At 35.7% G+C, this 12,473-nt stretch overlaps 1 protein-coding gene across 12 annotated transcripts in view; it reads right to left on the bottom strand.

Annotated features, from left to right (window-relative positions):
* LOC123557739 (rho GTPase-activating protein 26-like) overlaps nucleotides 1-12,473 on the bottom strand; it is a 100,809-nt gene that overhangs the window by 17,078 nt on the left and 71,258 nt on the right. For 7 of the 12 annotated variants that reach the window (XM_045349390.2, XM_045349394.2, XM_045349392.2 and 4 more), the window contains 2 exons: nucleotides 11,917-11,956; nucleotides 8,948-8,995 (listed from right to left, as the gene is read on the bottom strand). In XM_045349390.2, the coding sequence (XP_045205325.2) occupies nucleotides 8,948-8,995; nucleotides 11,917-11,956 (88 nt within the window). The remainder of the gene's footprint in view (nucleotides 1-8,947; nucleotides 8,996-11,916; nucleotides 11,957-12,473) is intronic. The other 5 variants (XM_045349393.2, XM_045349399.2, XM_045349396.2 and 2 more) reach the window with 1 other exon arrangement.

The raw sequence follows: 12,473 nt of genomic DNA, 5'->3' as shown, positions 1-12,473 counted from the left end.
CGCATACACAAGGTTTCTCTTTGATTTGACCTAGTGACCTAGTTTTTGACCCGAGATGACCCATTTTCGAATTCGGCTTAGATTTCATCAAGGTTATCATTCTGACCAATAATCATGAACATTAATTGAAAAATACCGCCTCTATCGCATACACAAGGTTTTTCTTTGATTTGACCTAGTGACCTAGTTTTTGACCCGAGATGACCCATTTTCGAACTCGGCCTAGATTTCATCAAGGTTATCATTCTGACCAATAATCATGAAGATTAATTGAAAAATACCGCCTCTATCGCATACACAAGGTTTTTCTTTGATCTGACCTAGTGACCTAGTTTTTGACCCGAGATGACCCATTTTCGAACTCGGCCTAGATTTCATCAAAGTTATCATTCTGACCAATATTCATGAAGATTAAATGAAAAATACAGCCTCTATCCCATACACAAGGTTTTTCTTTGATTTGACCTAGTGACCTAGTTTTTGACCCGAGATGACCCATTTTCGAACTCGGCCTAGATTTCATCAAGGTTATCATTCTGACCAATATTCATGAAGATTAATTAAACAAGAGGACCATGATGGTCCTGAATCGCTCACCTATCCCCACATGACCCAGTGTTGAACTGAGTATGACGTCGTTATTTCTATTATTTGACACAGTGACCTAGTTTTTGAGCATATGTGACCTAGATATCATCAAGATAAAAAATTCTGACCAATTTTCATGAAGATCCATTGAAAAATATGACCTCTAGAGAGGTCACAAGGTTTTTCTATTACTTGACCTAATGACCTAGTTTTTGAAGCCACGTGACCCACTTTTAAACTTGACCTAGATATCATCAAGGTGAACAATCTCACCAATTTTCATGAAGATCTCGTGAAAAATATGGCCTCTAGAGAGGTCACAAGGTTTTTCTATTTTTCAACCTACTGACCTAGTTTTTGACAGCACATGACCCAGTTATGTTCTTGACCTGGATATCGTCAAGCTGAACATTCTCATTAATTTTCATGAAGATCCATTGAGAAATATGGCCTCTAGAGACATCACAAGGTTTTTCTATTTTTAGACCTACTGACCTAGTTTTTGACCGCATGTGACCCAGTTTCAAATTTCACCTAGATATCATCAAGGTGAACATTCTGACCAATTTTCATGAAGATCTCTTGAAAAATATGGCCTCTAAAGAGGTCACAAGGTTTTTCTATTTTTAGATCTACTGACCTAGTTATTGACCACACATGACCCAGTTTTGAACCTTATCTAGATATCATCAAGGTGAACATTCTGACCAATTTTCATAAAGATCCCATGAAAAATATGGCCTCTAGAGAGGTCACAAAATTTTTTTAGACCTACTGACCTAGTTTTTGACCCCACGTGACCAGTTTCGAACCTGACCTAGATATCATCAAGGTGAACATTCTGACCAAATTTCATGAAGATCCTTGAGAAATATAGGCCTCTAGAGAGGTCACAAGGTTTTTCTATTTTTAGACCTACTGACCTAGTTTTTGAACCCCACGTGACCCAGTTTCGAACTTGACCTAGATATCATCAAGGTGAACATTCTGACCTAATTTTCATGAAGATCCATGAAAATATGGCCTCTAGAGAGGTCACAAGTTTTTCTATTTTTAGACTACTGACCTAGTTTTTGACCGCACGTGACCCAGTTTCGAACTTGACCTAGATATCATCAAGGTGAACATTTGACCAATTTTCATGAAGATCCATTGAAAATATGGCTTCTAGAGAGGTCACAAGGATTTTTCTATTTTTAGACTACTGACCTAGTTTTTAACCCACGTGACCCAGTTTCGAACTTGACCTAGATATCATCAAGGTGAACATTTTGACTAATTTTCATGAAGATCTCATGAAAAATATGGCTCTAGAGAGGTCACAAGGCTTTTCCATTTTTAGACCTACTGACCTAGTTTTTGACCCTACGTGACCCAGTTTCGAACTTGACCTAGATATCATCAAGTGAACATTTGATAATTTTAGAAGACCATAAAAATGCCTTAGAGAGGTCACAAGGTTTTCATTTTGTAGATCTATGACTATATTGGCCCACTGACCAGTTTCGAACTTGACTAGATATCATCAAGTGACTCTACCAATTTCATGAAGATCCATGGAAATATGCCTCCAAAGGTCACAGGTTTTCTCTTTTAGACCTACGACTAGTTTTGAACCCACGTGACCCAGTTTCGAACTTGACCTAGATATCATCAAGGTGTACATTCTGACCAATACTCATGAAGATCTCTTGAAAAATATAGCCTCTAGAGAGGTCACAAGGATTTTCTATTTTTAGATCTACTGACCTAGTTTTTGATCCCACGTCACCCAGTTTCGAACTTGACCTAGATATCATCAAGGTGAACATTCTGACCAATTTTCATGAAGATCCATTGAGAAATATGGCCTCTAGAGAGGTCACAAGGTTTATCTATTTTCAGACCTACTGACCTAGTTTTTGACCCCCGTGACCCATTTTCGAACTTCACCTAGATATCATCAAGGTGAACATTCTGACCAATATTCATGAAGATCTCTTGATAAATATGGCCTCTAGAGAGGTCACAAGGTTTTTCTATTTTTAGATCTACTGACCTAGTTTTTGACCCCACGTGACCTAGTTTCGAACTTGACCTAGATATTATCAAGATGGACATTCTGACCAATTTTCATGAAGATCCATCGAGAAATATGGCCTCTAGAGAGGTCACAAGGTTTTCTATTTTTTGACCTACTGACCTAGTTTTTGACCCCATGTGACCCAGTTTCGAACTTGACCTAGATATCATCAAGATGAACATTCTGACAAATATTCACGAAGATCTCTTGAAAACTATAGCCTCTAGAGAGGTCACAAGGTTTTTCTATTTTTAGATCTACTGACCTAGTTTTTGACCCCACATGACCCAGTTTCGAATTTGACCTAGATATTATCAAGATGAACATTCTGACCAATTTTCATGAAGATCCATTGAGAAATATGGCCTCTAGAAAGGTCACAAGGTTTTTCTATTTTTAGACCTACTGACCTAGTTTTTGATCCTACGTGATCCAGTTTCGAACCTGACCTAGATATCATCAAGGTAAACATTCTGACCAATATTCATGAAGATCACTTGAAAACTATAGCTTCTAGAGAGGTCACAAGGTTTTTCTATTTTTAGACCTACTGACCTAGTTTTTGACCCCACATGACCCAGTTTCGAACTTGGCCTAGATATCATCAAGGTGAACATTCTGACCAATTTTCATGAAGATCCATCGAGAAATATGGCCTCTAGAGAGGTCACAAGGTTTTTCTACTTTTAGACCTACTGACCTAGTTTTTGAACCCACGTGACCCAGTTTCGAACTTGACCTAGATATCATCAAGGTGAACATTCTGACTAATTTTTATGAAGATCTCATGAAAAATACGGGCTCTAGAGAGGTCACAAGACTTTTCTATTTTTAGATCTACTGACCTAGTTTTTGACCGCACGTGACCCAGTTTCGAACTTGACCTAGATATCATCAAGGTGAACATTCTGACCAATTTTCATGAAGATCCATTGAGAAATATGGCCTCTAGAGAGGTCACAAGGTTTTTCTATTTTTAGACCTACTGACCTGGTTTTTAAACCCACGTGACCCAGTTTCGAACTTGACCTAGATATCATCAAGGTGAACATTCTGACTAATTTTCATGAAGATCTCATGAAAAATATGACCTCTAGAGAGGTCACAAGGCTTTTCTATTTTTAGATCTACTGACCTAGTTTTTGACCCCACATGACCCAGTTTCGAACTTGACCTAGATATCATCAAGATGAACATTCTGATTAACTTTCATAAAGATCCTATGAAAAATGTGACCTCTAGAGTGGTCACAAGCAAAAGTTTACGGACGGACGCTGCGCGATCACAAAAGCTCACCATGTCACTTTGTGACAGGTGAGCTAAAAATACAGCCTCTATTGCATACACAAGCTAAATGCTGACAGACGACGGACGACAGACGACGGACGCCGGACATTGAGCGATCAGAAAAACTTACCTGAGCATTGCTCAGGTGAGCTAAAAAGGAGGATGGAGATATGTTTCTTGATATACAGTGTCAGCTTATGATGGTAAACAACTGTTGCATGTTTCATTTAGAAGAAAAGTTTACCTAAACATAAAACTTAACCAAGAAATCTGATATTTTCTAAGTCCAAAAGGGGGCATAATTCTTGCAAAAAGCAGGATGGAGTAATGTTTCTTGCTGTATGGGGTCAGCTTGTGATGATGAACAAGTGTTGCAAGTTTCAAAGCAACAGCTTTGATAGCTTAGGAGAAAAGCTGACCTAAACACAAGTTTTAACCAAAACATCTGATTTTCTAAGTCCAAAAGGGGCAATAATTCTTGCAAAAAGCAGGATGGAGTTATGTGTCTTGCTGTACAGGGTCAGCTTATGATGGTGAACAAGTGTTGGAAGTTTCAAAGCAATAGCTTTGACAGTTTAGGAGAAAAGTTGACCTAAACATAAAACTTAACAAAGAAATCTGATATTTTCTAAGTCCAAAAGGGGCCATAATTCTTGCAAAAAGCAGGATGGAGTTATGTTTCTTGCTGTACAGTGTCAGCTATTGATGGTGAACAAGTGTTGCAAGTTTCAAAGCAATAGCTCTGATAGTTTAGGAGAAAAGTTGACCTAAACATAAAACTTAACCAGGCAACGCCAACGCCAACGCCAACGCCAATCAAGTGATGACAGTAACTCATCATTTTTTTTTCAAAAAAATCATATAAGCTAAAAATGGATCTAAACAAAAAGATTTTAACACAAACATTAACAGTTTTCTTAGTACAAAAAGAGCCATAATTCTTACAAAATGCAAAAGAAAGTTATGGGTGTCTTGGTAATTTACTCCACTAATAGTATTAACAAGTTTTTAGCCAGTTACCAAATGGAAAGACATGTGCATATAAAATTTTGCAGTGTATAAAAATCCCATAAAAAAATAACAAACACCAATACCCCTTCTCCCTATCTATTTGTGTTACAAGTTTAAACTTCTTCCTACCTACATTTTTAATCATCTTGTGTTACAGTTTTAAACATCATTCTACCTATATTTAATTAAACATTAATTTTTTCCCTACCTTCATTTTCAATTACCTTATGTAGTTGGTTCACCTTTAGTTACAGGTTTAATCTTCTCCCTACCTAGATTTCAATCATATTGTGTTACAGTTTCAACTTCTATCTATATTTTCAATTATCTTGTGTTACAGGCTTAAATATCTCCCTATCTATACTGACTTCATTTTATCTATATTTTCAATTATCTTGTGTTACAGGCTTAAATATCTCCCTATCTAAACTGACTTCATTCTATCTATATTTTCAATTATCTTGTGTTACAGGCTTAAACATCTCCCTATCTATATTAACTCCTCTCTACCTATATTTTCAATTATCTTGTGTAACAGGCTTATATACATCTCCCTATCTATATCAACTTCTCTCTACCTATGTTTTCAATTATCTTGTGTTACAGGCTTAAACACCTCCCTATCTATATCAACATTCTCTACCTATATTTTTCAATTATCTTGTGTTACAGGCTGAAACATCTCCCTATCTATATTTTCAATATCTTGTGTAACAGTTTCAACTTCTCTCTACTATATTTTTCTATATTTTCAATTATTACTTGTGTTACACACTTAAACATCTTCCTACCTATATTTTCAAATCTTGTGTAACAGTTTCAACTTCTCTCTATCTATATTTTCAATTACCTTGTGTTACAGGCTTAAACATATCCCTATCTATATCAACTTCTCTCTACCTATATTTTCAATTATCTTGTGCTACAGGTTTAAACATCTCCCTACTTACATTTTCATTAATCTGTGTGGCAGGTTAAAACATATCCTTACCTATATTAACAATTAATTTGTGTCCCTTCCTACACTACCAAACCAATATTTCACTACTTACATTTTCAATTTTTTTGTATCACAGGTTTAATCCTCACCCTACCTACCATTCCAATTATCTTGTGTTACAGGTTTAAACTTCTCCCTACCTGCATCACCTAAACAGGTTTAAACATTTTTTTAAATGAATGTTAGTACTAACTAAGGATTACATAACTACAGGAATATAATTTACAGGAATAAATATTACAGTTACACCTAATACAATACAAGAGCAATGTTAGACATGGTCAATCCCCCCGCCGGGCATATTATAATTGAAGGCTAAAGTTCCTGGTAAGTTAGTGTCTGAAAGTATTTTTTTTTGGGGAGAAGCTTTGAAAAAACGTTTAGTTGTGGTCCACATCATGGGTTTTAAAGATGTGGAGGAAAGAATTATTCAGTGGTGAAGTGGTTTACTGCTAAATTTTATTAATTTTCATGAACAGTATAGCTGTATGATGTTTTTCTATATGGCTACTGTAAAAAGAAGGAATGTGCCAAGTTATATCAAAATCCCTCTATGCATGAAGAAGAAGTGCTCCGGACAAGGTTTTCATTCTTTTATCCTTTGACCTCTAAGTGTGACCTTGACCTTAGAACTAGGGACCTGGTTCTTGCGCACGACACTCCATCTCGTGGTGGTGAACATTTGTGCCAAGATATATCAAAATCCCTCCATGCATGAAAAAGATATGCTGCAGACAATTTTTTTTAAGAAAATATGATAAAGGGGAATAACTCAAAAAGTAGGCAAGGTAGAGTTATTGTTCTTGCACACTGCACTTCCTCCTAATGTGTTCTATATGTGTATGAAGTTTGAAGAAAATACCTCCAGTACTTTTGGAGTTATGCTCTGGACAAAATTTTTAAAGAAAATATGATAAAGGGGAATAACTCAAAAAATAGGCAGGGTAGAGTTATTGTTCTTGCACATTGCACTTCCTCCCAATGAGTTCTATCAGTGTATGAAGTTTGAAGAAAATCCCTCCAGTACTTTTGGAGTTATGCTCTGGACAAATTTTTTTAAGAAAATAAGATAAAGGGGAATAACTAAAAAAAAAACGCAAGATAGAGTTATTGTTCTTGCACACTGCACTTCCTCCCAATGTGTTCTATCAGTGTAATGAAGTCTGAAGAAAATCCCTCCAGTACTTTTGGAGTTATGCTCCGGACAAAATTTTTTAAGAAAATATGATAAAGGGGAATTACTCAAAAAATAGGCAAGGTAGAGTTATTGTTCTTGCACACTGCACTTCCTCCCAATGTGTTCTATCAGTGTATGAAATTTGAAGAAAATCCCTCCAGTACTTTTTGAGTTATGCTCCGGACAAAGATCGTTGCGGACGCACGGACTGACGGACAGACGGACGGACGGAGAGCTTTTCTAATATCCCCTTCGCCTTTGGCGGGGGGATAAATAACTAGTACAATATTATATATATATAATATAAGATGATACATGTAATGATGATCAATTACCTCAAAGGTTTTAAAGAGACTCGCCTTGAGATTACATCAAAATATCTTCACTTTTAAAACAGATGGAACTTTGCTGACACTGTGTTTAACACCAAATAGTACAGCTTACAAATATTTTCTATCTAAGTTTTACCCATTTAATGACATGACTGAGATTCATAAGTGCATTTTAAAGAAGAAATATTTCCTAGAACTAATTCCACTAACATTTACTGACATTGAAAAAATCATTCTAAATTTTATAATGTTGATAAAACTTGACCTTTAAGTCCCTTTAATACTGATAAATATTTGATCCTATCTCCTATCAATTAAGACAGGTATTTTTTCTATTTGTATTTAACAAATGGTACTGTTCCCACACAGAAGACTTCAATCTATGAAACTGAAAATCAACCCTATTTTCATTATAATCATTTTTCAAATTCTGATAAAACATTCCAATGTGTCCGGAAGGAAAAACATCACAACATTTAAACATCAGATATAGAGAACAAGTTAATATAGAGAAATAAAACAAACTTTATGTGCTAGTTTTGATCAATAAAACTCAGATCTGCATGTATGAAAATACAAATGCTTAAAGTTTTGCTTTTTCCTCTTTTCTGCAACATACAATAATCCCAAAGTTTAGGCCAACATCACTTAACAGTTTGTACATATTCTTAGTTCTGAAAATGAACTACAGTACTTTACAAAAACAATGTATGGACAATATTTTGATTTCATAAACCTTTCACTGAACGATATTCAAATGTCAAAAGAAAGTATTATAATTCATGCAAAAGAGTGCACACAGTGAAAATGACCTTGACCTCAGACCATGAAATTCTTGCAGGACACAGAATATTGTCTTATACAACACTAAAATGTTTTTTGATAACAATTTATAAAATCAATTAACTAAATAGTTAATAGCGTTAGAATTTCAGTTTTCTTTGTAACACTGTCTAAAGACTAACTCTAATGCATGTTATTTAAGGTAATATTATAAATAACTCAGTCCTTGTACTCGGGCCTAAAAAAAATTGTTTGTTTCCGGTATACCGACCTACCCTAAAAATTTGCCGCAACCCTAAATGCTTTTATGGCATTGGGGAAAAAAATATTGAAGATATAAAGATATTTTAACTATTTTTTATACTTTTCGCATTGTGTTGCTCTTTCTTTATTGTAAAAGAAAGATAAAAAAATAATAAAAAATTTCCTACCTACCTACCCTATTTTTGGGGGGCATGTTACCGAAAACAAACAATTTATTTTTAGGCCTTATGTACTTCGATGCTTAATTGTGAAACAACTTTGTATTCTATAATTTGTACATATTCACATGATACAACTGTTTCACAATGCAAGCCTTGACCTGCAACATGCCATCTAAGGTCAAGGTCACAAGTGTTTGAATGGTAGGTGGAAAGGTCAAGGTCAAAAGAGAATCAAATGGTAGGGTGAAATGAATGAGTACAGGTCATGCATACAATTCTTACATAACATTTGCTGAGTGATCGTTAGACGTCCTTTTCTTGATGCTTCCGCTGGGAGAAAGGGAACAGGCAATAATTATGAAACTAGGCAATCCAAAGTTTCATGAAGATAAAGACAAGACAGAAAGCTTACAGTTTCAGAATCAGAACCCCAAACAAACCCATTATAAAATGAAGTAATATATTACAAATGTACTGAAGGTGGAAAAAGAAAATTGAAAAATCGGTAGTTGCAAAGACAGATTACCAGTCACTTAGAATATTCTGACAAAGGTCTAATTTTGAATGAATGTACATAAATATTTTGAGAACAGTGAATAGCCTGGTGGAGTGAGACAGATTATATTAACAAAAGAGTGAACATTAGTTTGGAAAAGATTTCGATATTCCAAGCACAAGATCAAAAGAAAAACTAAAAAAAAAACAGATTTTGAGATATCTAATTATCTTCGTTTGAGGCCCCAATGGGTAACCCAGTTTATTCTCCCCGTCTATCTATATCAAATTATCATAAACTATTTTTTTTTCCTCAAAGTAATTGCAAGGAATTAAGATACCGCCTGTAAGCATTTTCTGTCTAGATACCTAGCCATGAATACTTGGATATTAAAACAGCGTGTTCTTAAAAACTCAACTGTAAACCAGAAATACTGTGAAATCATTATTATTCATGGGGGACAAATTTTGTGGATATCGTGCTTGCATAAATCTATAAAATTAAACCCCGAATGAATAAGAAAATTTTTGCATAATTCAATCTTAACATTTCCAAATCCAGGAATTTATGTCCCAAAGAAATAGTCAATTTTGCAGATACCACACAATTTTATTGCCCACAAAAGTAAATGATTTTACTTCAATCAATTAGTGGAATGAATCAAATATGAAATGAAAAGTTTGTAACAGTTCATCAATATTTCTGGTAAACAAAGGTATACAAGCAGTTAATAAAGCAAAACAATTATCAACAAAGAATTTGGACATTTACACCAGTGGTGGTTGTATCAGCTTAACAAAACTGGCAATCAACAAACTTAAAATTTAAGCCATTCAGTTAAAGCCTCAATAATTGCATTTATGTGTGACAATTTGTAATTAGTTTTCACTCAACATGAACAAGAAACAAGGTTAATTATGGCCTTAAAATGTGATCAATGTTAACATATCTTTTGGGTTCTTTTTTTTTTTTTTTTGATTAAACTGTTCTCACAAGTAAATAAACACTCCCCACATAAATCAAAGGTGGTTGGCCATTGGCTTTATACATATTGTCATCTGTCAAATCCTCTATGAAAACACTTTGCCCCTGCCCCTCCCCCTGGTATCAAATTCTTTAACTCCCCCAGGTATAAAACGCATGACCTCTCCCATGTATCAAACTAATAACTTCCACTAGGTGACAAACTTATGACTTCTCCAAGGTATCAAACTCATAACTTCTCCCAGGTGTCAAACTCATGACATCCCCAAGTTACAAAACTCATGACCTCCTCCAGGTACAAAACTTATGACCTCCCTCAAGCGTCAAACTCATGACATCCCCAAGTTATGAAACTCATGACCTTCTCTTGGTATCAAACTTGCTATCTCCCTCAGGTATCAAATCATGACCTCCCTTAGGTACCAAACTTGAGACCTCTCCCAGGTATCAAATTCATGACCTCCTCCAGGTATCAAACTCACAACCTCTCCAAGGTACCAAAACCATGACCTCCTCCTAGTTAAGAGGTATCAAACTCATGACCTCCAACAGGTGCCAAAATCATAACCTCCTCCAGGTTAAGAGGTATCGAACTCATGACCTGCTTCTGGTATTAAACTCCTGACCTCTCCCAGGTATCAAACTTACGGCCTCCTCTAGGTATCAAACTCATGACTCCCCTAGTTATGAAACCCATGACCTCCTCCAGGTATCAAACTCACGGCCTCCTCTAGGTATCAAACTCATGACTCCCCTAGTTATGAAACCCATGACCTCCTCGAGGTATCAAACTCACGGCCTCCTCTAGGTATCAAACTCATGACTCCCCTAGTTATGAAACCCATGACCTCCTCCAGGTATCAAACTCACGGCCTCCTCTAGGTATCAAACTCATGACTCGCCTAGTTATGAAACCCATGACCTCCTTGAGGTATCAAACTCACGGCCTTCTCTAGGTATCAAACTCATGACTCCCGTAATTATGAAACTCATGACCTCCTCCAGGTATCAAACTTACGACTTCCCCTAAATATCAAACTCATGACCTCCCAATCCTCTATCTACTGGGCCTACCAGGTGGGGTACCTTTTCATACAGGTATCATAAACTGTACATTTTACATTAATGGTTTTATTGGAAATTTTGATAAACAATCACCAGTATACCTGAGATACCTTAATTATGGAAAAGTTAATACTACCAGAAAGTAAAACCCAGGGGAAAAGCTCAAAATTTCTAGCAAACCTACTGTGTTTAATTAAAATTCTATCAGTGAACAAAATCTACTAAAGCTCTTCCTAAAATCAATGCATGAAAGCTAAAAAAGAGAAGCTTTCTTTAGTAGGAAATTACCTGGGAATAAAGTATTATTAAAAGCTACATGGTAGAAGCCTAGAATTCATCACTGCTGAAAGCTCAAAAGCTTCGGACTGGACTAAGCATGAAATCTCTAATTTGCCCCCAAAAAAATCAAAATGGTGTGCATCTACACTTTTATTATTTTGCTGAAAGTTAGCCAGGAATTTTACAGTAACATCTACTACAGTTGTGCAAATTTCATGAAGACCAACACAAAGATAACAATAAATACAGGGCAAACAACTTGGAAGTATAAATCAAACTTTCAGGCTTTTAACATGGATGAATTCTGCTCATAAATGATCGATATACATGTCTGTTTGGTAAGAAAACCTTCTGAATTGTGTTGTGAAACATTAGTACTAGTTCTAATATTTTCATTTATATTTTTTTCTAAAAAGTAAATACTTACAAGGTTGGAACATCGGATGTGGTCAGAATCAGTCGATTTGCTGCAAAATAAACAGAAAATATATGGAACTATTTCTTGAAAGAGTGCAGTGAGAACTAATCACAATATACATTAATGGGCAATTAATATATACAAAAAAATGTTTGTAAAGGAATATCTGATTTTGTTTGTTTGTTTGTTTTGTATTTTTAACAGTATTTCAGTTAAATAATGGTGGCGTCTGTGTCTTCCGGTTTAACGTCTTTTTCAAAAATTTTTCAGTCATATAAACGACCGTGTCTACTTGTAGCAGTGAGCACAATGCCCAACTTTATAGTGCTGCCTCACTGGAATATCACGTCGTAGACACATGACATGATACCCCAGCCAGGCACATTATACTGACTCCGGTCTGACCAGTCTTAGTACTATCCTCTTAATGCTGAGCACCAAGCAAGGAAGCTGCTATTTACCATTTCTTTGGTATGAAACAGCCAGGGATCAAACCCAAGACCCCCAGTACTCAAAGCGGGCTCAAGGATCAAACTCATGACCCCGCAATGGGCAGATCTAAGCTC

The sequence above is a fragment of the Mercenaria mercenaria genome, chromosome 5 (assembly GCF_021730395.1).
Source record: "Mercenaria mercenaria strain notata chromosome 5, MADL_Memer_1, whole genome shotgun sequence".
NCBI classification, from domain to species: domain Eukaryota; kingdom Metazoa; phylum Mollusca; class Bivalvia; order Venerida; family Veneridae; genus Mercenaria; species Mercenaria mercenaria.
The sequence above is the reverse complement of the archived record's forward strand: the minus strand, read 5'-3'. Positions and strand labels throughout refer to the sequence as shown.